General features: G+C 43.9%; 1 protein-coding gene across 1 annotated transcript; it reads right to left on the bottom strand.

The window, feature by feature from the left end:
* Nucleotides 1–12,171: 12,171 nt before the first annotated feature.
* Nucleotides 12,172–25,367, bottom strand: plbd1a (phospholipase B domain containing 1a). The gene is made up of 11 exons (XM_056287750.1): nucleotides 25,181–25,367; nucleotides 23,964–24,186; nucleotides 22,383–22,466; nucleotides 21,567–21,708; nucleotides 21,181–21,321; nucleotides 19,039–19,183; nucleotides 18,328–18,528; nucleotides 14,446–14,586; nucleotides 12,831–13,016; nucleotides 12,597–12,703; nucleotides 12,172–12,473 (listed from the first exon to the last, which is right to left on the bottom strand). The coding sequence occupies exons 1-11, from the start codon at nucleotides 25,251–25,253 to the stop codon at nucleotides 12,297–12,299; spliced, it is 1,620 nt and encodes a 539-aa protein (XP_056143725.1). The 5' UTR covers nucleotides 25,254–25,367; the 3' UTR covers nucleotides 12,172–12,296.
* Nucleotides 25,368–25,445: the final 78 nt, after the last annotated feature.

The raw sequence follows: 25,445 nt of genomic DNA, 5'->3' as shown, positions 1-25,445 counted from the left end.
GGCCCTCTGACCCAGCCGGGGAAGACCGACAGACGTTGGCAAAGTGATTTTGCTTACCGCAGCTACGGCATGTCTGGCCAAGGGCAGGGCAGTTCTGAGCCCTTGAAACATGAGACCGAGATCCACAGTTACCACAGGACTGTTGAGGGCGGGGCCGAGAACGCCGTCGTTGCAGTTGCAAGACGTCCCCAGTGGAGTCGGCGCCCGCCTCGCTCCGGCTGGGTTGCGTCCCGAGGGGCAGCCGTGAGTAGAGGGAGGAGTCGTTGGCAGCTTGACTGGAGGTGGCCACTTGCTGTGTATTTAGCACAGCAGCACACTCAGCTGCTCCCTCAACCTGTAGTGCGATGGTAATTGCTCTGGACAGCAGCAGATCGTCTTTTTCCAGCAGGAGAGTCTCACGCACCTTTGCGTTGTTGGTGTGTTCGATTAGCTGGTCGCGAACCATCTCGTCCTGAAGCGCGCCAAACTTGCATGAACTAGCTAGCCCTCGCAAATTAGCTACATACTGCTGCACAGACTCACCAGGCAATTGGTGTCGCTGACGGAATATAAATCGCCGAAGGAGGGCACTCTGTGGAGCAGCGAAATGGGTGCTTATAAGTCCCACAGCTTCGTCAAAGTTTGTGACGTTCCCCAGAGTCCCGAGCACACGATGACCCTCTGCTCCCAAGCAGTGTAGCAACAGAGCCGTCTTCCTAGCCTGGCTCACGCCGTCGAGCCCTGAGGCGATGATGTAATTTTCAAAACTATGCAGCCAGCGAGTCCATGGTACGGGAGGCTCGCCAGGTAAAGCCAGGAAGGGGGCAGGTGGTGGGAGAGAGATATCAGCCATCCTCGTCGCCAATATTGTATTTAGAAATCACGTCAGGACACAGCGCTGTCGCTCGACACAACCGCTACGTTGCATTCTTTATTTAGACTGACACAGCATCACAGGCAGACCCGATCAAACAACCCAGAGCCCGCAGGCATCACCAATCGATCCCAGCACAATAGAACAGCACCAAATCAAATGCAGCACTGTCGATGTGTGCAGACATAACAGTCCCACTGTTGGACTAGGCTCCAACATAAATAACGTTAGCTAGGCTAGAGAGCATAATCCAACAAACTTTTGTATTGATGTTTACACACGTTATTCACAGCAAGTTGGAGATAAAATGAACACAAAAACAATAGTCTAATTTAATCTGCACTCAAAATTACTTTATTATGCTCTTTATTTCATTTCATACACACATGGGACAAACCTTACAGACCCCTTTGCTACAGACGCGTTTCGACTCTGCCTTCTGTGTTGTGTAAACATTGCACTCCGCGAAGCTAGCCACCCGGAAGAAGGTTGTTTGTTGTTGTGACGTCACGCTGGTTGGTAGTGTAGCGAATTCGAGGGGGTTACGCAACCACAGAACCTGCCGCGGCCGGGAAACGAACCCGTATCATCCGCACCGCAGGGGACATCGCTAACCGCTCGACTAAAGGATCAGCCTGGCTAGTCAGCGTGTCTACGCTCGTTACATTAACCCCCTCCTTCGGGAAGCACGTCCTCGCGCCTAAGCATATCAGCTGCCTCACGCCGCTGGGCGCATATGCTTCCCGATGGCCTTTACGGTCTCACCATTCCACCGCTGTCACCAATGTAGCGAATTCGAGGGAGTTACGCAACCGCAGAACCTGCCGCGGCCGGGAAGCGAACCCGTATCGCCCGCACCGTAGGAGCCATCGCTAACCGCTCGACTAAAGGGTTAGACTCGCCAGCCAGCACCCAGCGTGTCTACTTATCTATGCTCGTTACGGTATCATGTATTTTTCTGTTCAGCATTTCAGCATAACAGAACAACATCTTCAGAATAATAGCTTGAGTTTACACACACTTTCGTTAAAACAAGAATTAACCACCAGTCCCATAAAACAGCTGCTGTACAAAACTCATTCAAAAACAACACACACACATATAACTCAACACTAACAGAAGATTAACGATATACTTCAATACCCATGCCATCACTGCAGTCCAATCTACTACAATGTCTTAACTGACGATATTTAAAGTATTGCAACAAAATGATATACAGATGGGTGACAAATTAAAGGAAAAACCTTAATGCTTTACCCCAACAGTGAGGGGGTCCGGGGGCTCTGTTATGCTGTGTGGGGGGGGCATTTAATACAAAGTTATTCTGAGTGATCACCTTTATCCCATGAGGAAACATTTCTATCCTGATGGGAGTGGTCTCTTCCAGGACGACAATGCCCCCATCCACATGACACAAGGGGGTCACCGAGTGGTTTGCTGAAGATGAAAATTATGTAAATCATATGCTATTTTCTTCGCAGTACCCAGATTTCAACCCAGTTGAAAACTATTGGAGATTTTGGACCGTTGTGTTAGACAGCGCTCTCCACCACCATCATCAAAACACCAAATGAGGGAATATCTTTTGGAAAAATTATGTTCCATCCCAGTAGAGGTCAGAGACTTATAAAATCTATGACAAGTGGCATTCGAGCTGTTCTGGAGGTTCATGATGGTCCAACACCTTACTAAGACACTTGTTGGTTTTGCCTTTAATTTGTCACCTGTCTGTATATGCACATAAATGCTGATAAAATAAAAAGCCATTCAAATACGGCAGATAGAACAATATCCAACATTTGTATACAAAAAACAGAGATGAATGGGTTCACCATGAACAAGCACATTGTGCTAGAACTATATAACATTAATAAGAAAGAATTAAAGAGAAAGTAATCTTGCACAATCGTTTAAAGAGCACACAGAGGCGAACGTTAGAGGGGCACTGCGGCCCCCCCTAACGTTGGATGAAAAAAATTAACATCTATATCATTTAAATTTTATTTTATTTTACATAAAACAAAGTCAGGAAGCAACCCTTTATTGCGTTGGCCACCTTAAAATTGTTTTAAAATGAATACATTTGAAAAAGATGGTAGCCTGTGTTATCCAATCACAGCCGCCCATTTTGAACTTTAACCTTTTGTAGACGTTACGTGAAACAATGGCCGCGAAAAGGCGACTTTTTTTTCCTGTGCGAAAAGGCAATTCTGCAGCAGCGATTAAAAATGATCAAGTGGAAATACCTCAGTGGAGCGCAAAAACGACAAAATGAGAAACGAAACAAAAATCAAGTAAAACTACCTAAAGTATCTTCGATGTCTGTGGTTGCGAAAGTGATTACAGACGCGGGGGATGCCAGTGCACACGTTGGCGCATCTGTTGTCAGCAACATGGCGGCTGCAGCTGCTGAATGCGCCCCTCCTGAGCGAAAGGTAGACATGGAGGCTGAGCCTGAGGATGGCAACCAAAAGAGGTAACAAAATCACATGCAGAAAATGATGAACGGAGTCCATCAGACTGAGAGCTAATTTCCCAGTGGATTTAACCGATGACACGGTGAAGAGAACCGTACTTGAATTGGATTTCGTGCAAACCCGAGGGACCCTTTACCAGGGATAAAAACGGCAGGTGCTTCTCAAATGACTATTATTGCAAACGATCTAAGTCTGGTTGTGAGGTCCCTCGTAAATAGCGATCCTTATGCTTTCGTGAGGAAGTGGGTGAGCTCCAAAACGGGAACCTCTTGTCAATAATAGAATTGCTGGCTCGATATGATCCCCTTTTTGCAACGTGAATTATATAAGCACTCCAATTCAAAACGAATTGATTGCATTATTATCACAGAAAGTACGCGACCAGGTTATTTCTGAAATAAATGAAGCCAGGTTTTATTCAGTCATAATGACACTACTCAGGACAGACTCTCCGGACTAGCGAGTCTCAGCACTGAAGGCTAGTGCGCTCGCCAGATGGGTTTAACAAACATTGTCAAGGAATTCGTAGAGAGGAACGCAAGGAGGAAACGACGTCTCCTCCCCCACCCAAATTGTGTCCGGCCAATTACTCCTCTCTTCCGAGCGGTCCCGGCCGCTGCTCCATCCACTCTGCCGTTCCGGGGAGGGCTGCAGACTACCACATGTCTCCTCCGACACATGTGGAGTCGTCAGCCGCTTCTTTTCACCTGACAGTGAGGAGTTTCAGTACGGGGACGTGGGAGGATCACGCTATTCCCCCTCCCGCTGAACAGACGCCCCGACCGACCAGAGGAGGCGCTAGTATGGCGACCAGGACACATACCCACCCACATCCGGCTTCCCTCCCGCAGACACGGCCAATTGTGTCTAGAGACGCCCGGCCAAGCCGGAGGTAACACGGGGATTCGAACCGGAGATCCATGTGTTGGTAGGCAACGGAATAGACCGCTACGCTACTCGGTTTTGGCCATTGTTAAAGGTAAGAAAGAATACATTTGATTCTATTAGGCATATTCATCAATCATGCAATCAAATTAACACATGGTAAGCTGTTGCCCTAGCCTTAGGCATATTTGTGTGTCTGTTTTCTGTGGTCGTTTATGAATGGACGGGCCATTAGTGTTGTGTGTTCGTCCTGTGCTGGCTACCGAAGTATCTGCCTCGGCCTGGGTTGAGCGGCTACAGTTTGTTTTTACCCATTGCCATGGTATCGATTGTTTTTGGCTCGCTATTACAGAGCTGTATGTTGGTTAGCGCCACATGTTTTGTGTGATGGGTTTTATTCGAAGTTGAGTAGTAATTAACCTAGCTATCTTACCGAGCTTGCAATATACTGTAGCGAATTAGGGGGGCAGCCTGGGAACCGTCGCCACAGCCGGGACGCGCACTCGTCTCTCCCACTCCGCAAGCGACAACGTTAACCAGTCGACTAAAGGGTTCGACCCGTTAGTCAAGGACCAACGTGTCTACTTATCCATGCACGTTACAATACATTGCATCTATTGATGATTTTACTGTAAGTCACCTAATTGTAGCGTGCGTGCGTGTATGAGCTCGCGGTTTTAATATTTGTTATGTTTGAGTTAATTTTGCTGGCGTCACTATAACAGCAACTCCATTGCGAAAGGGCCCACGCCCCCTCCCTGCGGGGGGGGGGGCACCGGATTTTACGGTGTCACACACACACACACACACACACACACACACACACACACACACACACACACACACACACATCCATAGCCTTAGACAGTTTTGGTTGTTACAAGGGCGGTGTCTCCTAACTCTGTGGCAGGAAGTGGAATCCTATGTTCCCTCACTGTGCTGTGCAAAACCACACATTTGTCCCCCTCTGTTCCTCTTGGCTTTTGGGTTTCTGCGCAGGTGGTGAGGCCCTCCTCTGACCTTGAGTCAATATGGGCGACACAGTTAAGGTGAGGACAAGATGGAGGAACCTCTACCAATTTCTGCAACACCTGTGCCTGACAGTTTCTCTCTATGGGTGGTGGTTGAATCTTGATGGGCACGTCTTTCTCGGCAAGAGGGTCGGGTCCCAGCTCCGAGTTTGCTGCATTTAGAACAAGACAATAAATTAGACATTGACTATTGTGAATGTGATTGTGTTGTGCATTACAGTAAATATCAACATTTGGACCCCTTGTAGATCTTCAGACCACACTTGGGGCGACATTGCCCCTAAGAAAATATAATATACAGATATATCTATAAAAGATGCCCAAAGTTATTTATGTGTATATCAAAATACTTATAAATAAATCTATTTGCTTGGTAAATATTTTCAAAGAATATACAGTATATCAACACAAAGACATGCTGTTTTCAGCAACAACCAATTTTACAATATTTCAACCTCTTTCACAGACTTTAATGCCTGGAAGCTTTCCAGCACAAGTGTGATCCTCTATGTTTGGCCAGTGAGCTCTACCTGAGGGTTAAAGCTGGGGTAGGCAGTTTTTTTTATGGCGTCATTGGGCAAAAATTACATCATAAGCTTTCAACATATTGTAATTCAAGTGGTCTGAAAACTAGACTTCTGCACCTCTTCTCGTCTCTGTATTCAGGCTTTAAAAAAATCTAGCCTGGGATAGAAGGTTTTAGCTAGTCACGGGTCATTTCAGAGAGAGGGCGTTCCTATTGGCTGTTCTACAAATGCAGATGCGCGTGTACGCCCTGCCCCGCCGGTCGCTTGTGGTTGTAACCTTAACCCTAAAAATCAACAAGACTAACTCGAAATGGTTGCATCACATGAACAATATTAGTGTAACTAACAGATTTGCTGAAAATTTTTTTTTTTATTTACTTGATAGATCAACTACGATACAAGTTTTACGAGTCTCGCGTTGACATTGCTTGGTTGTACACAAGTGTAAGGGGCTGAAGACCGATGTGGAGGCCATTTGGTGGGAGGAACTTAGCGGCGTGATACGAGGCAGCAGAGAGAGAGGCGAAAGGATTTGCACTGGAATGTTCAATGTTACCTACTCTAGCTTTAAAGTTCCAAATCATATTGCATGGATTGAGATATGTACAGAAGAGATGCTTGTTTTTCAACTGCTCATGCGCTTCTTGAGGGTTTTGGGCATGCTATTTATTACTTGTGTGTGTTTATTGCAAACCTCCATTTCGTTTCACTTCTTTCCACTTTTACAGTGGTAAGTCATGCAGTGGGCTCAATACTTTTTAATACTGTTCTGATGGCACATTGCTCTCATTTAATGATGCAATGCATTTGGAGACATTAATCACTAAAATGACCTGGGACAGGGTCCTAACATAGGACACCCTCATCCAGGTGAGCAGGCTGGGGTTGAGCAAGACCACAACTTTGCAAGCAGCATTCTCTGAAAACTGCCATTTGGTCCCAATGGCTCGTCACTTCGGATCTCCACAAAGAACAAGACGACAAACAGTCTAGAGTGATTTTCAGGTAAAGTGAAAACTTTAGCAGCCCCGGGCTCACACACAGTTCTCTCTATCTTGAAATATATCATCAACAGCACTTTTGAATGATTTCTTGATATTTAAAGCACCAATTTAGCTCCATCTGTTTTGATTATCCCTTAACGATGCACATTCTGGGTGTAGTTGAACTGCACACTGATAGGACAGATCTTGATAGTTAAACTGAGGAGGGTCTTTAAATTGATGTAAATGTTATATTGATTGTTTGGAGACTAGTCATCAGAGCTGTATAAAAAACAACCCAGTTCCTTCAGGTTTTTGTGAGCTAGAAAGAAACTCATGTCCCATCTCATGTCTTTGGTGTATTTGGTGTACAAAGTACTTGTACTACCTCATGAAATCGTTTGAGATATTGCAGTGTTCTGCTTAGTAGTTAGGAAATGGGTATGCAAATTACGGTTGAATCAGCATACCATAAAGTGATCACAGACACTTCTTGATTTACATATGAGTCACCTATCTGCAGCTTGCAGGAAACTGTTTATCTATATAAAACACAAGGTTATGAGTCAACAGGGTAATGATATACACATAGAAGCCCCAGGTGTCCTCTTTAAAGATCAACAGGATGTAATAGAGTGACATATAGAGTATGAGAGATATGAGAAACAACGTAATGTGCACAAATCTGGACAGAAATGAATTGGTGGGTCTCAGGTTAAGCAGTATTACAAATTGGTTTAGTGAAAATATGAGTCAGGCCCTAAATGCCTTTTGCTCAACAGCACCTAGACACCAGGGAGTGGAGAGCGTTGCTTTCTTTTTCTCTTTTCTTTATCTCCATCCAGATTTTCCTTGCCGTTCTGGGTAGGGAATCAAACCCATGACATGACTGAAGTATGTCAGAGATTTTGGTTTTATATATATGTGACTACAAATTAAGTAACAGTTAACAGTGGCTGTGAATCTGATAAGTCAACAGGCGGGTTACTAGGTAAGCTAGACCTTGAGGAGGTTTCCCCTTTCGCAGCACCATGTATTGATTTATATTTAAAACATACGTTGTTGAAGCTGCAGCGTGAGACCTTGAGTCAGCTAGTGAGAACAGATAAGACAGACAGAAAGACAGACTGACTGATTTACAGACAGACGGATACGCAGACAGACAGACGGATACACAGTCAGACAGATAGATAAACAGACAGACAGACAGACATACAGATAGACGGACAGAGAGACAGATAATGGACAGACGGACAGACAGACGGATAGAAGGACAGACAGACAGACCAAGCTTTCATGGTACAGGATCAAGCTTCTGCACAGAATGCTTCAAAACAAATGGCTGTGTATCCCAATTGCTGAATAGACATAGATAAATAAATCTGATTTTAATTTTTTACATTCCTGAGTGTCCTATGGATAAAGTCCTATTGACAGATAGAAAATGCAATCTTATCTATGCAATAGCTTCAGCGTCTCCCCTGTTCAGATAACCTCTTTCAGTTTAGCAATTTGCAGCTATTACACATAACACACAAACACACACTGCTTGTTACGTTCCGATGACCTTTTGTTTACATATGGTCAGATGGTCTCTCAAACCTCCAGCGCCCTTCCCTGCTGACACCTAACTCCAACACAAACCTGCAAATGTTGAGCTAATGTTATTCTGCATGTAAAGTATCTCTCTAAGCGCCTTTCTCTCATTGAATGTGTTTTCAGAGCCGTTCCCTGCGGCCTCATTTGTCCTCCCCAAAAACAACAGATGCATGAGTTCGCACAAGAATAGACGGCAAGGGAGTGGGACGTCCCCGTGGGACCCCCCAAGAAGAGGAGGACAGAAACAGCAGAGTTTCTCAGGTCATGAACGTTGCGCTTCATCAACTGCCTGCCTTTCGAGCCCACTTCCTCCACAGTCCTCTCGAATGGCGGCCTTGTGTACTGCTCTCTTCTCACAGAGACAAACAAAACCCACAGTATGGGGGGCTGCAAATGTCTTCACTGACATCACGAGATTGTCATACACACATAAAAAAGACAAGACACACATATCGCATATGTGTGTGTCTGACATTCTTGTGTAAGAAGTCGGGTTGTTGTGAAGTGTCTAGTGTGTTGGTGTAGTGTTCTGTGCCTGTCACGTCTCACTCTCGACCTTCACCGCTAGCTAGCAGAAATGCGAACAGGAAAACTGAGCACGCAAGCCTCTCCCTTCCAGTGCATAGCCTCTCCAACAGTCCTATGTAGTGCCTCCTCGTGGTGACACATGGTAACTGGGTACATCTTGGACCCTGGCTGAACTACAAGGGACTCGGAGGAGGACTGGCCCCTAGACGTGTGGTACACAGGCCTACCGGTGTGTGGATATTCCCTGATGCCCACAAACCAGCCCCCAGCAATGGGTTAAATAGTGCCCCTGCTGAGTGGATACCTCGGGAGAGGAATAGGCTACGGGAGTAAACCCCTACAGAAAATCAATGTCTACAGTGCTGTTGTGGGATTATGATTATGGGAGTGACCATCCAGTATCTTTTTAAAGATTATTTTTTTGACATTTTCTGCCTTTATTGGATAGTGACAGGACAGGCAGGGGAAAGAGAGGGGGTGACATGCAGCAAAGGACGAGATAACTTTGATATACAGTGTGTATCTTATTATCCGTCTACTCCCTCCTTACCAGCATTGTTTGTGTGCCTGGTCTGTCGCCTGCATATGATGGACCATAACAACAGGGCCAGGATGGACGCTATCACCATCACCACCACAGAGAGCCACAGAAACGGAGTCAGTGTTGCTAAAACATCGGCCTGGGCAGCGGGTACAGTGATTTTCAAATTAACTGCAACTGCAGAGGTTGGCTCTGGATGACATCAGATAGAGAATTTACTTTCTCACAAAAAAGCAACAATATATCATTCAGTGTAACAAATATATATTTTGTACTATTTCTAAACAGTGATCATATTACGGTAGTACTTTTGAGGGGATGAAAGCGTTTCACTCTGAAGTGGCACCCCATATCTTGAATTTGGCATAAAATGACGTAATTACATTTTACTGACCAGCACAAAACATTGACTGGTAAACAAAACAGATAAATGAATAAAAACAAGGGGGTTTAAATGAGAAACAAAGCAAGAACGTGAAACAGTTCTTCAAGTGACCTCACCTGTTGGTGGTTTTGGCCGAGGCCTCGTTTTTGTCACTGGTGTGTAGACTATGCAGGTGATGAGAAGAGGGTCGATCTTGGTGCCGGGCGGGCATGGCTTCCTGGCCATGGTGAACCGAGTTCAGCTGGGGAAAGTGTCAAGCCGCACGCTGCAGGAGAGCCGTCACTGTATCGCACTCTTACGCGCTTGTGTTTGAGACAGAAAATAGCTTGTAGTGAAACCAGAGAGCACTATGGGAGAGAGAGAGGGAGAGCAAAAGAGAGATGGAGATGACTTATGAAATGAAGGGAGGGCCCAAGCAGGTGTTTCAGTTCCTCTATTTCATAGGAAAGGTGAGTAACTAAATGTGTCTCCCGGGCCCCGGGTGACAGATGAGGGGCAGGGGTTAACAGAGTGGAAGAACATAGGAAATCACACACAAGATAAATCTCGATTCAACTCCAAAAAACGTAAACATGAATACAGTGCGGACAAAAAAAACCCCAAAAAACGCTCACATGGCTGCACATAAAAAAGTTCACAGACACGAGGTACTTCTCTATGAAGTATAGGTTCTTCTGAAAACCAAAGAGATCTGCTTCCTTACCAGATTCGTTTCCTTTTTTCACAGGTTGAAATTGAAAAGAACCCAAAAGTGTTTTACGTGAGTCAAACTGAAGTTCTCACTCGAGTGAGTTGGTACACCGAATCAATCAAGCGTCACTTAGACACACTTTCTGACACCATCCCAGTCCGGGGTCTTGCCCAGTTTTCACATGACCCGTTTGCCCCAAAGCTGTTGTTGATTACTCAATCAAGTTTCTGTGTTGGGGGGGGGGGGGCTTGTCGGGGTAGCGTAGCATCTATTCCATTGCCTACCAACACGGGAATCACCAGTTTGAATCCCTGTGTTACCTCCGGCTTGGTCGGGCGTCCCTACAGACACAATTGACCATGTCTGCGGGTGGGAAGCCAGATGTGAATGTGTCCTGGTCGCTGCACTAGCGCCTCCTCTGGTCGGTCAGGGCGCCTGTTTGGGGGAAGGGGGAACTTGGGGGGAATAGCGTGATCCTCCCACGCGCTACGTCCCCCTGGTGAAACTCCTGTCAGGTGAAAAGAAGCAGCTGGTGACTCCACATGTATCGGAGGAGACACGTGGTAGTCTGCAGTCCTCTCAGATCGGCAGAGGGGGTGGAGCAGTGACCGGTACAGCTCAGGAAGAGTAGGGTAATTGGCCGGGTACAACTGGGGAGAAAAAGGGGGAACCCCCCCAAAAAGTTTCTGTGATTGGCTGTGTTTGTTGTCAGTGTTCCACGGCTGTACCATGTCACCTCCGTGTTATCGTGTGTGTACCATGTCTCGACCATGTTCTTGTTACGTGTGTCCCTGATATCCCCATGTTTCCTACCAGTTAACCAGTTCTTTCACCTGTCACCACGTCTGCGTTTGGGTCCTTGATTCCTGCCCCCGCCGTGACAGTTTGTGAGTATGAAATTTAAGATAAGAGAGACATGAGAGTTCAGGGTTAGAAATCAATGTTTTATTTGACAATAAGAAATAAATGATATAAATTTGGAGCAAAAAAAAAATTTTTTTTTTAAATTGAAGCATTGCATTAAAAGATGAAATACAGGCCTCAAGGGTTAATCATTTAACCCTTAACGATTTGCACAAATCACTGGCATTAGAAGAGACAACCATCCACACTGACAGCCCTGAGCATAACATTGCATTGATAATTTCATGTAGCACTACAATAAGGTTTACAAGTATGAGACTATCATACTATTAACCTTTCAAGTCTGGACAGGAAGTGAAAGAATCAGAGCACACAAACTTCACAAATGGGAACACAAGGATGTGCTGCAGCACTTTGGCACGAGCCACAAGGTGTTTTTTTGTGATTTAGTGCATTAAATCTGCTTCTGATTGCTTTTCAATCAAATCATAGCATTACCATCAATCTGGACCAAGGCAAAAATGTCTTAAGGTATAAAAAAAACCCTCTGAATATCATATTTTTACTTATTACTAAAGCAGATCATTTACTTTACCCTGAGGCTGATTTCCTTTGCATTACTGATGAAAATATGATTGGAGGTCTGACAAACCAAGAGCCACAACAGCTATTTCATTGAGTTAAAAGATGTAAATTGCAGATTTATTTTTAAAAAAGTGCAGTCTTAAAAACTGAAGCAATATTTAAAAGAAAGGAGATCATTTATTTTGCTTCAACTTTTGTGATTATCGCAACGTAATTGGCTTATGTTACATGCACGACTCATAACGCCTTCTTGAGCCTTCTGTGTACAGGAAGCACAGAACACACACACACACACACACACACACACACACACACACACACACACACACACACACACACACACTTCAGGGCATGAAGAGAAGCGGTTGCATGCTGATGAAGGTGAAGTTGTAAAACTGCGGCAGGCCCTCATGGCTGGTGGTGTTGAACTTGTCCCATGAAAACGGGGGGAGGCCACCCTGTGTCGTCGGTCCGTTCAACGCCTCCGCACTGAACTTGTCAGCCATGTTGAAATCTGTCACCTGGGTCAGAATAAAGACCGGAACAAAAGGCGCCGAGACAGGAGCCAAAGTGAAGAGCTGTTGATATATTTTCATAAACGGGCAACCTCATCATAAAAAGTTATAGATTGGCAGAGATGATACCTTAGTGTCATAGCAGCCACCAGGTGAAGGTTTTTCTTTCTGCAAGTCATTGCGACAGCAGATGGATTTGCAAGGGTCGCCCTCGGAGTATGGATCATTCTTGTAGTCTTAAAAAAAGAAACAGTAAATAGTCGACTTGTAGAGATGAACAACTAGAAGACCTAAAGTGATATTGAAATACAAAAACAACAGCAAGCTGCAACGGGAGAAATGTTTCAAGGACAAGCCACTCACCATTGTATCTCATGATGTGCTTCAGGGACTCCAGGTCTTTGACCGCAGCCTGGTCACGGCGGAAGATCTTGGCTCGAGGGCAGAGGTCATAAGAGAAGTCATTGCCATACTCCTCCCACATCACCCCATAGCCGCTCAGTATGTAGATATTCTTGTGGAAGGGGATGTTGTAGGAGGGCCAGTATCCTGAGTTACAGAAAATGAATGCGTGACCAAGTGTATGTTATTTAAGACTGCAGGCTAATAATTGGGTCTTTTAGATAGTGGCTGGAATAATGCATGTTTAAAAAGCATGATGGGACTGACCCTGCTACAGCCGAGCTAGTAATGACCAAAATATTGTGGGGAAATTATCCTGCAGACTTTGATATGACATGTCAAGGGGACAGATGGAAGACTTGAACTGAGCTCCTCTTAGGAGAGGTGGAATGAAACCACTGGACACAGGATGATTAGTTAGAGAGAATGATGATGACTTATCAAGAGATGAAAAATGAACCTTAAATTTATTACATTGTTAATGAAGCTTTTTTTGAACTTTTCATTTAAATAGGGAATATCCCCTATTACAGCTGGGGGGAGAACTGATGACTCAGTGGATAGTGTTGACTATGGTGTGAGACATATGGCAACTAATAATGATAATGTCTTTGAGCATGTTCAATAATCCAGGTAAGGAAATCAAAGAAAGTTGAATCAGTTCATCTGGACACAACGTTGATTGAGAGAAACGTTTCATCGCTCATCTAAGTGACCTCTTGTAGGGTGGTACGGTGGCCCAGTGGTTAGCACTGTTGCCTCACAGCAAGAAGGTCCTGGGTTCAACCCCCAGGCCATCCCAGGTCCTTTCTGTGTTGCATTTGCATGTTCTCCCCGTTTCTGTGTGGGTTTCCTGCAGGTGCTGTGGTTTCCTCCCCCCATCAAAAAGACATGCATGTGGGCATCGGAATGGCGTAGCAGTCTATTCCGTTGCCTACCAACACGGGGATTGCCGGTTTGAATCCCTGTGTTACAGACACAAATGGCTGTGTCTATGGGTGGGAAGCCGGATGTGGGTATGTGTCCTGGTCGCTGCACTAGCGCCTCCTCTGCTCAGTTGGGGCACCTATTAAGGGGGGGAGGGGGAACTGGGGGGAATAGCATGATCCTCCCACGTGCTACGTCCCCCTGGCGAAACTCCTCACTGTCTGATGAAAAGCGGCTGGTGACTCCACATGTACCGGAGGAGGCATGTGGTAGTCAGCAGCACCTCCCCGAATCGGCAGAGGGGGTGGAGCAGCGACCCGGACAGCACGGAAGAGTGGGGTAATTGGCCGGATACAATTTGGGAGAAAAATGCAGAGAACAAATTTCATTGTAACCAAATGTGGGGCAATTCATATTTGATGTTTGCTTACTTTTAATTTTTCACCATGACCTAGACATGAAAAGTAAAATCTGATTACTGATTTCGGTCCAACTTTAACTGTTGTCTGGTGTTTATCTAGGAAGTTTTTTAAAAGGTCTTATTGAGCCTGGGCTTTCTTTTATTTCTCACTCTCTGCTCTCCCACAGTCTCTTCTTATGGCCAAAGTAAAATTATTTAGCCATGTAGCGAGGCGGTGGCCGCTCTTACCTCTGCGCAGGGCCTGAGTCTGGTCAGAATACTCCACCAGCCCAGGGATCTGCTCCACCACAGTCAGCGCTCCATCATCGATGCTGTGGCCCAGTTTTATTTTGCTCCTGTCCACCACCATGTACTGGTTGTTATAGGTACCTTGAGAGGGTGGAGATGGAGAGAGTGGAAAAAAAATGTATGGCTAAAGCAAAACGAAGCCCTCAAACAAATTGACTTATTCATTCAAACATGCTTATGATGAAGCCATATGTTAGTACTTCATATTCTGTTTGTTAGCTTAAACTCTGATAAAAAGTCTGACGTTCGCCGTGCTGATCAAATCTGCAGACCTGCCAGAATGGCTGAGACGGGCTTAATAAGTCTCATCTTTTGAATAGTAAGAATGATAGTTTGATTGTAAGGGTAAATGTATATATATAAAGATAGATGTCGGAAAAAACTTAGATATAGCCAACTTGGCCGCTGAGATATATATATATATATATATATATATATCTAACCAGAGTAGAAAAAGAAGTGGGAGGCCGCGTTGCACAACTGAGCAAGAAGATAAGTACATTAGAGTCTCTAGTTTGAGAAACAGACGCCTCACAGGTCCCCAACTGGCATCTTCATTAAATAGTACCTGTTAGAGCCTGTTTGTGCTGTCCTCTGAAGGGAGTAGTACACACCGGTGTAGGAAATCTTCAATTTCTTAGCAATTTCTCGCATGGAATAGCCTTCATTTCTAAGAACAAGAATAGACTGTCGAGTTTCAGATGAAAGTTCTCTTTTTCTGGCCATTTTGAGTGTTTAATTGACCCCACAAATGTGATGCTCCAGAAACTCAATCTGCTCAAAGAAGTGCCCATCCAACCAATCCAACTTGTGGGAGCTGCTTCTGGAAGCGTGGGGTGCAATTTCTCCAGATTACCTCAACAAATTAACAGCTAGAATGCCAAAGGTCTGCAATGCTGTAATTGCTGCAAATGGAGGATTCTTTGACGAAAGCAAAGTTTGATGTAAAAAAAATCTTATTTCAAATACAAATCATTATTTCTAACCTTGTCAATGTCTTGACTCTATTTTCTATTCATTTCACAACATATGGTGGTGAATAAGTGTGACTTTTCATGGAAAACACAAAATTGTTTGGGTGATCCCAAACTTTTGAACGGTAGTGTATATATATATATTTCTAGCCAACTTGGCCGCTGATGAGTGTGTGTGACACATGAAACAGGCTTGTACTGCTATGAATTAAAAGTTTTTTTCCGACATCTATCTTAACATCCCATCATTTGTTGAGCACTTTCATCAACACCATTGATGGGCTCTGGAGAAAAAAACGCTATATATATATATATATATATATATGACAGCTGATGATTGCTGATAGCATGAAACAGGCTTGTACTGTCTCATAGAGAATTTACTTAACTGGATTATATACACTATGTAAATATATATATATATATATATATATATATATATATATACTACATCTTTGTGAAAAGAAACACTCAACGGTAGGGAAAGTGCTCAACAAATAAGGAGCAAAATAATCCAGTGAGTCTAGTAAATTCTTTATGAAACAGTACAAGCCTGTTTCATGCCGTAAGCAATCATCAGCTGTCATTTACTTGACTCACCGGATTATATATATACTAGAAGAACCCCGCTACAATGTAGTGGTTTGGTTTCCACCCGTCTAAATCTCCCTCCTCTTCATCCTGCCAGCTAACCGCCTTCCCCCTGCCCCTAAACCCCCCCCCACTCCAACTCCCTCCCCCCAAATGCTCAGAATCATCTGAAATGCCGAGAAAAGTGTTTTTTTAGCCATTTTTAGAAAATGCATATTTTGCATAATTATGCATAATTATTATGATTATATTTGAATTTTCTGCTATTTTTCTGGTCCTCTCTGGAACAATACCTACCACCTCCAAAAAAAATGAGGATCATAAGTGCATTTTTGCAAAAATGCATTTTTTTTGCATAATGCCAAAACATTTCCAAGTCCCAGAAAAAACATTTGATATAGGTGAAAAAAAATCAAAGATGATCAGAATCATCTGAAATGCCGAGAAAAGTGGTTTTTAGCCATTTTTAGAAAAATTCATATTTTGCATATTTATGCATAATTATGCATAAATACCTACCGCCTCCAAAAAGAATTAGGATCATAAGTGCTTTAGTTTTCGGTCCCGCTATCTACACTAACAAACACACACACACATTCCGAAAATATAGGAGTAGATATATATATATATATATATTGTGAAAACCACGGGGGAACTTAGCACCCGACCCAACAACGAAACAGAGACCGTCGGCAAGTTGAGCCCGCTGTGGGCATTCATTCAAAACACACAAGCTAAAGCGCTCCACAGGAGTACTGCCCCTCATCCGAGCCGGCTGGCTCCCGTCTTTCTTGGCTCCTACCCTGGGCAGCCAACACAACTATCGCTCCCTCTCTCGCCCCCTGGCGGCTGTCTCTGGCTCCCTTTTATCCTTGGGCTCATCAGCCTCTGACTGGGGCCAGGTGTGTCGCTCAGTCTCCCTCTCGTTGAGGGGGCCAGGTGCGTTTCTGGGCTGTGCTGGGTCGCTGGCCATGGTGTTAAAGCTGGCCTGACCCCGGGGTTGTCACTAATATATATATATAGTATATATATATAAAAAAAATTTAAACAGCTAAGTGCTTACTTTACAGCACACTCAAAAGTAAGTAAATAAGGAAATGTCAAGATTAAAGGGATAAGAATAAAGGCTTAAGTTAGTATAGTAGTATCGTAAAAACGTCTTGTCAATCCCCCCCCCGGCTCCCAAACAGATATGTTTTAAGGAATGACTTGAGAGAAGACTGCATGAAACCCCTTTTAAAACTCAATTAGCGAGCACGTATTTCCTCATGTCTTTCATGTCACTCTTCTATCTTTGAAGGAGACGGCCTGGAGCACACAATTAATAGTAATACTGTTTTAATCGCTGCAAACAATTACCATATTGTTAATTACTATTACGGCTGGGTGAGATGGACAAAATGAAATATCACGATATTTTTGGACCAAATACCTCGGTATTGATATTGTAAAGATGTGAGGATGACCATTGGTGCTTTCACAAAACATTTACACAATCAGATTTTTTACAATCACCAGTATTGCCTATATAATAACTAGGTGGGTAAAGGTTAATAATAGAGCGGCTAGAACAGTCTGCTAAGTTTAGAAAATTAGATCACTTTACTATAATACAGCCTTTACAACCAGGGAAAGACAACACTTATTATTACGATATCCAGAATCCCTGATGATATCTAGTCTCATATCATGATATTAATGAAATATTGATATATTGCCCTGTCCTAATTACTGTTAATTGAAATACTATTAAAATATCATTATTAACCATGTGCTCTCCACCTATTCTACCTACCACCCCACCCATCTACCTCAGGCATGTCTGTAAGTAACCTGCTAACATCAATTTCAGCATCTCTGATATATTCTCTGCACCAGTGCAATTTATCACATTTTATTTTGCCTGTGTAAGTTAATCCTTGTGTTTATATCTGAAGATTGTGTTGTTGTGTTGTTATTCTATGTTAAGTACACTCAAGAGAGCCACGAAACCAGAGTCAGATCCCATGTATGTGCAAACCTACATGGCCGATAAACATGATTCTGATTCTCCTTCCTGTTTCTCTGTCCAGTCTGAGTTGGCTGATGTACAGTTTCCCCCTTACTCCTTGTATGTTTCTTGCTTTGTTTAAATGTTCTGTTGGTCTATCACGGATGACTTATTGGTTTTTGTACTTTTGTTCGTTACTGTTTAAACGAGTTCGTAAATGTGTTTTGAAAACTTGTGTCAGAGGTTATAACAGTATTCTCTGCTCACCAGAGTTGTACATGGAGAAGGTTTTGGCCCACTCCTCTCCATTGTGCGCCAGGCTGTTGGCCAGTCTGACTCTCTGCCATGCCAGCAAGCTGTGGGGTATGATGAGTTTAAAGAGGATGGAGTCAAACACATTGTTGGTTGTCTGGGTCATCATCAGTCCGCTGCCCAACAGGTAAAAGTCGTCCAGCGACACCAGGAACCCTGGAAAGGAGAGGTGGAAAGTGTGTGTTTAAAGGGAGAGGGGGGAACGGAAAGCAATGACAGAAAAGTGAAACGTTTAACTACTTATGATGTTTTTAAATCGAGACATGATCAGAATTTGAATTTATTGACGGTGTTTCGTATATCAAAAGGAACAGAGGAAGATGCAGAGGACAGGAAGAAATGGAAACGGATGATCCGCTGTGGCGACCCCTAACGAGAGCAGCTGAAAGTAGTAGTAGTAGTTTCAGATATCAACTATGGGGGCACTGCACGACACTATGTAAAGACAAAAATACACTTTCATAACTATCCACAACAGCAGCGTCCAAACACACACACTCTTGTGTGTCTCACCAATATTTGACTTGTGGTTCCCAGTAAGATCAGAATCACCTCCCGGTTAACACAGCAACAAGTGAAATTGGATAGAGAGGAGCAAAAGCTACAGAAGATGGCGTCTGCCAGCCTAGAGGTCCATGGTGATTGAGTAGATGTCTTGGCACCTACCGGGATAGCTGCTGAAAGATAGCTTCCCAGTGGCTGTGTGGTGCTCGATGATATTGAAATCCCAGTGTTTGTAGATACGCATGGTGGCGGCGTAGGTGTACCAGCTGGAATGGGCAAACAGTAGATTCTCATAGCCGGGCAACATCTGAGGTGGAAAATGGGTATTAGTAAAGGGGAGTTCACTTTGAGACAAGGACGTGGTATACATGGCTCAATACGGCTTATCCGTGTCAACACAGCTGATTTACATTTGTGTCGATTCGACACAAATGACACAGCACATTTGAGTGCACATACAATCAGCCATTTTGAGGTCAAAGTTCCAGATTCAATGAGTCGAGAAAATGACAGTTTTGTAACAGATTCCTAAATGAAGTTCAATAGTTGCTTAACAATTGCATTGCATTACATTACAGTTGTTCAAAAGTGCATTTAAAAAAAAAAAAATTCTCCCCAGTTGTACCCGTCCAATTACCCCACTCTCCCGAGCCGTCCCAGTTGCTGCTGCACCCCCTCTGCCGATCCAGGGAGGGCTGCAGACTACCACATGCCTCCTCCAATACACGTGGAGTCACCAGCCACTTCTTTTCACCTGACAGTGAGGAGTTTTACCAGGGGGATATAGCGCGTGGGAGGATCATGCTATGCCTCCCCAGTTCCCCCTCCGCCCCGACTGACCAGAGGAGGCACTAGTGCGGCGACCAGGACACACACCCACATCCGGCTTCCCACCTGCAGACACGGCCAATTGTGTCTGTAGGGACGCCTGACCAAGCTGGCGGTAACACAGGGATTCGAACTGGCGATCCCGGTGTTGGAAGGCAACAGAATAGACCCCCTCACCACCCGGATGCTCCAAAAGTGCCTTTTTACATGTTTTACAGGTGAGGGAATAATTTTTAGACTAATCAAGAACAGTAAAGGAAGGAAGTAAAAAGGTAGAAGGGGAAATAACCATAAGTCTCACAGCAGGCAAAAAACAAAACAAAAAAACCTCAAACCAGAACAAAGCAAACATAATGCAGAACAAAGCTACACTCCTTGTCTTTGTTGTTAACTAGTTTAGCACTCCACAGGTGAAATGTAAGAAGTTGCTGTGTTTAAAAAAAAAAAAAAACAGTCACGCATATCACATCAAGCTTACACTAATGAAGAGCCATGGATCACTGTGAGAGATGTTCTTCACTGTTATAGTATATGGAATGTCTTGATTTAAATTACATACGTAGATCCTGACTGCTTTCTTTTTTAACCTTCAGCTTAACCTATCTAAGACTGAGCTCCTTGTCATCCCAGCCAGTCCATCCTTACAACAACAGATCAATATCCAGCTCAGATCAACCCAACTCGTGCCCACAAAGTCTGCCCGAAACTTGGGTGTCATGATTGATGACCAACTAACCTTTAAGGTTCACGTGGCCTCAATTGCTCGGTTGTGCCGATTTGCCTTGTACAAGATCAGGAAAATTAGACCCTACCTCTCTGAGCATACAACGCAACTCCTGGTACAGACTCTTATTATATCACACATTGACTACTGCAACTCCTTACTGGCAGGTCTCCCTGCATGCACTTTCAAACCTCTGCAAATGATCCAGAATGCGGCACCACATCTGGTCTTCAACCAACCTAAAACAGCACATGTTACTCCGCTGTTCATATCCCTCCATTGGCTCCCAGTTGATGCCTGCATCAAATTCAAAACTTTAATGCTCACTTACAAAACAGCAACTAAAACAGCTCCCGCCTACCTGAACTCCTTCATTCAGGTCTACACTCAGTCTTGCTCACTACTCTCTGCCAGTGAAAGGCACCTGGCACTTCAACCACAACAGGCTGTACGTCACTAGCTAGACTCTTCCCCGGTGGTGGAACAAGTTACCAAACTTCATTCGATCCATTGAGTCCCTCTCCATCTTTAAGAAGCTAAAGACCCAGCTCTTTCTCACCCTATGCATTGCCTTTGTGCACTGCCTGTTGACACCTATGTCCTATCGGATTTGAACCTAGTTTTTTTTTACACTTACTTGCGTTGTCACCTCCTGACTAGATCCTTGCTTGTGTTGTATTAACTCTCAGATGTACATCACTTTGGATAAAAGTGTCTGCTAAATGAAATTGTAAATTGTTTTGACGTCTGACCTTGATGAGTGCTGAGCAGTGTCCCATCCCTGGCAGTTTAAAGTCTCTGAAATGAGGTTTGGATTTGGGCACCAGGGCCGGGATCAGGTCCAGCAGGTCCCCAACTGCATTCAGAAACTGGATGGCAAACAGTGACAGGGGCTATAGGAAGGACATAAGATAGACAGCTGTTAGTTGGCAAGTGAATTAAGAGTTTTATTTGAAAATGAGATATCCATAACATTAAAACAGTGTCTTGCACCCCTTACACAGGATGTAATGACATGGGAGCAAAACTCTTTGCAAAAGTCTCACTAAGTTATTAGACATCTGAAGGAGGCCTTTGCTTCTAAGACGGAGAATTTCATAATTTGTGGATTCTCAGTACTGAGCACTAAACATCAAACCTTTTTTCCTTGTTTTTTGGCCCAGTGTGCGACTCCGGCTTGGAGTCCATCCATCTGAGCCACTATGAATCCTGTGTGTTTCCACAGAGGGTCAAAGCTCTTGTTCAGCTTAACCTGTTCTCTGGTCCATGAATCCTGCTGCCTAAAAGAAAAAAATTCGAGAGCTTATTGCTCTTAATTGTATTTTCTATGAGGAGTATTTCGACATCTACATAATGAAGTAATAGAAGGTAAACAAACATGATCAAAAGCTTTAATTTGTGCACCTTAACATAGTGAAGAAATGAAACAACTGTTGATTAGCATATTTATAATAATGCGGTTATAAGGCCATACTTAATACTGATCCATGGTTTTGATAGAGGAATAATATGACCCGTTTTAGTTAAAAAAAATGTTATGGTCGTAGAGCATGTGAAACAGGTTGTGAGTTAAAGCTTGGGTAATCAAACTGACGGTATAGTTTCACAAATGCATTGTCGCTGATCTAAAATTAAGGCTGTTTATCTTAATTCCCACGAATATGACAACCTCAAGGAATAGAATAATGTTTAGATTCTGGTCAGCCATTTTGACAGCTGTCAACAAAGTTACGATCCATTTTTGTTTTCTTTTGCAAAATGGTCATTGTCAGGTGTAGATTGAACTGAGCTGCGGTGGAGAAGCTTACTTCCAGTATAAAAGCAGCTTCATAAAAACTTGAGCTGGCTGTAGCACAGGCTCTGCCCACACCCGAGTGATTTTGATATGAGGATGTGAAACATGGTGAAACTGACACAGAACCCAACCCCTGTGGTTTGAAAGGAGAACACTCACTTCATGAATTTTTGAACTGGGCTTAGGACCTCTGGTTTGTGGATCAGCTGGGGATACATGTTGGTGTAGTGTTCGATCATCTGCCTGTTAAAGGTAACGACATGGAATTGGCATAAACTTTAGGTAGCAGGAAGGGATGCATACCGAGTACTGGTACCAACGGGGTTGAGGTTTCCGAAGGCTTAGTTAGGCTAAAATCTTTTTAAACGTATATAGTCATCATCATCGGTGGTCACTTGGGGTCATGTATGACCGTCCTTCCTCTGGGTCCTCAGGTGGGCATAGAGGCCGATCCTGGAGGTGCATAATAGGAGGATGCCTGCACGTGACAGATTTTTACGTGGAGTGGCTGATGCCCCTGCAGCCACCACACATTCCTTGGCAGGGGGTGGCCAGAGTCCAATGGCATGGAGAACCAAGACGACTGGGGACCACCCTCTGTTGCATGGTTCATCCACCTTCACTGCCATTGTGACCCGGAGAAATCTTCTGCCAGTTCTACCGTTGAGGTCGTCTTTGTTGGATCGCGCTTCATCTGGAACCTCCCCCTTGACCTATCCGCCTTGGGTGACCCCACCAGGAGCCAAGCTACAGACGGCACAGCTCTTGGGATCATTGGTACATGCAAGCTTCTCCACCATGGCATGGTGGCGATCCAGGAGAAGTATATAGTGTTTTAATCCCAGCACATTAATGTCTTGTGTTGCCCCTTATGTTGTACAATCCACAACATAAAAATACAACTATGTTGAATTACCAATAGATTACGTGTGCGTAATAGACAATGTTTATGCTCCTTTTTCTGCAGAAAAATTGCTAGCAATCTTTCTCAACCAATAACTGCAATGCTTCAAAACCGTTAGTTACCATTTGTATTCCAGTAGATTATTCAGTATGCTAATATCAAATTAAAATTGCTTTATTGGCATGACCATAACAAAATACAGTATTGCCAAAATTAAAATATCAACATTATTTTATGTCTAGTCCTTACCAACATCCATCCATCCATCCGTTATCCGAACCGCTTATCCTGCTCTCAGGGATGCTGGAGCCTATCCCAGCAGTCATTGGGCGGCAGGCGGGTAGACACCCTGGACAGGCCGCCAGGCCATCACACAGGGCCGACATACACACACATTCATACCTTGGGGCAATTTAGTACGGCCGATTCACCTGACCTACATGTCTTTGGACTGTGGGAGGAAACCAGAGCACCCAGAGGAAACCCACACAGACACGGGGAGAATATGCAAACTCCACACAGAGGATAACCCAGGATGACCCCACAAGGTTGGATTATCCAGGGGCTCAAACCCAGGACCTTCTTGCTGTGAGGCGACTGCGATAACCACTGCGCCACCGTGCCGCCTCGTTACCACAAAGAAAGCATCATTTTTATCAAACATGATAGCATTGTTGCTATTTGGCAATATCATTTCCAAAAAATATTATGGGTATCGTCGAGGATACCCAACAACATTAGGGCATGACCATAATATTTTAACTGTAGTTTCTATTAATGACATGATAAGTAAGCAACTTTATTATCATATGATCATTGGTGACGATGACAGTTACTTGGCAGTGAGGAAGCCCTCAAGGTATCCAGCTAGGAAGAAGGTGAGCTCATCAGTCTTGGGGGTCTCCCCATATCCAGCCCGGATCTCCAGGACACTCCAGCCTGTACTGGAGAGACTGTTGTTGAAGAACCCGTAGGCATCCCCCTCCGTCTCAAGTACGTCTTCTTTGAGTAGGACAGTCTTGTGTGAGCGATCCCAGTACACCGTGGCAGCTGTGAAATCTGAGGAGAAAAGACACATAATAAAAGGAACAAACATAGTAAAAAGAAATACACCTTAGTGATAACCAGATCTTTAAACGATACTGGTATTTTTGCATGTTTTAGTCCAATTAACTACAAATCACATATACTTTACAATACTTGGCATGCTTTGGAAAATAGTCGGGAGTAATGTTAAGTATACGCTATTTGTATCAAATAGGTTACAACATGCAAAAACACTGATATGGTCCTTTAAGGCAGTAATGGCAGACAAAGTGAGGAATATACTTGAATTAATTTTTTGTTTGTTAATTGTAAGGCATGGGTTGCTGAATTACAAAGCACTTTTTGCACTTTTTGTGTCGTGCAGCTTTGCGTATGTATGCATGGTTGTATGTATGTATGTATGTATGTATGTATGTATGTATGTATGTATGGTGCCTTGACACTATAACATCAGGCGGTGGGGGTGGGTATGCATAGTAAAGGTGGTACCGATCTGCCATAACATGAACAGCTGAGTAACTGTTCAGCAAATGGTTTGGACAAGGTTTATTTCCACTTGGCCCCTAATGTTTTACACATGTTTATTGACACTTGGCCTCAAACATATTTTATTTAAGCTTATATAAGCATGGCTGGTGATGAATAGCATTGTGAAAAGTTCGTCCTTCATTATAGAGGCAGGGAGAACGGTTGTTGAGTTGTCATGTTTCCCTTTTTCCGTGTTCAATTTATTTGCCCGCCCCACCTCATATCCAAAATGCCCACCCCAGTAAATTATCTTAGTAGCGTCCCTGCTGTAACCTTCACACACGCAAAACCCTGCAAGTAAAACCCTGTAAAACACATTGTAAGTCAGCGAAAGCGGTAAAAATTAAATCTCAGCAACGTGTGATTGATTACACAAGCCTAGACAGAGTTGGTTAGGACAGGAAAACATGTTGGTTACACTCCGCTATCTTACATCTTGACTACGATCAATCTGATTTTAAGTATAACTACTACTTACCGTAAGCAGTAGTGCGGGTTATAATGATCACACTGAATAGTACAACAAGATGAACCCTCTTCGTTAAGAACATGGTGACAGGGGTAACAACGTGAGCTGTACAGTAAGTACGTGGGTTGGAAGAGGAAAAGAAAGTATAAACTCCAGACGGTTGAAAGTCCCAAGAATCGTTAGGTTTCCTTCCTTATTGGTTCCTGATTGGTTGCACAGTTCCAGCCGGGGATTCCATCGCAGAGGGGAAAAAAAGTAAAACGAAATATCGATA

The sequence above is a fragment of the Lampris incognitus genome, chromosome 10 (genome assembly GCF_029633865.1).
Source record: "Lampris incognitus isolate fLamInc1 chromosome 10, fLamInc1.hap2, whole genome shotgun sequence".
In the NCBI taxonomy this organism is placed as follows: domain Eukaryota; kingdom Metazoa; phylum Chordata; class Actinopteri; order Lampriformes; family Lampridae; genus Lampris; species Lampris incognitus.
The sequence above is the reverse complement of the archived record's forward strand: the minus strand, read 5'-3'. Positions and strand labels throughout refer to the sequence as shown.

Coding starts and splice junctions, on each gene's coding strand:
- plbd1a (XM_056287750.1), bottom strand. CDS start 25,253: ATGTTCTTAACGAAGAGGGTTCATCTTGTTGTACTATTCAGTGTGATC. Junction 13,017..14,445: donor GACTCAGGCCCTGCGCAGAG/GTAAGAGCGGCC, acceptor TCTGTAACTCAG/GATACTGGCCCTCCTACAAC. Junction 12,474..12,596: donor GTGGCTGCTATGACACTAAG/GTATCATCTCTG, acceptor ATTCTGACCCAG/GTGACAGATTTCAACATGGC.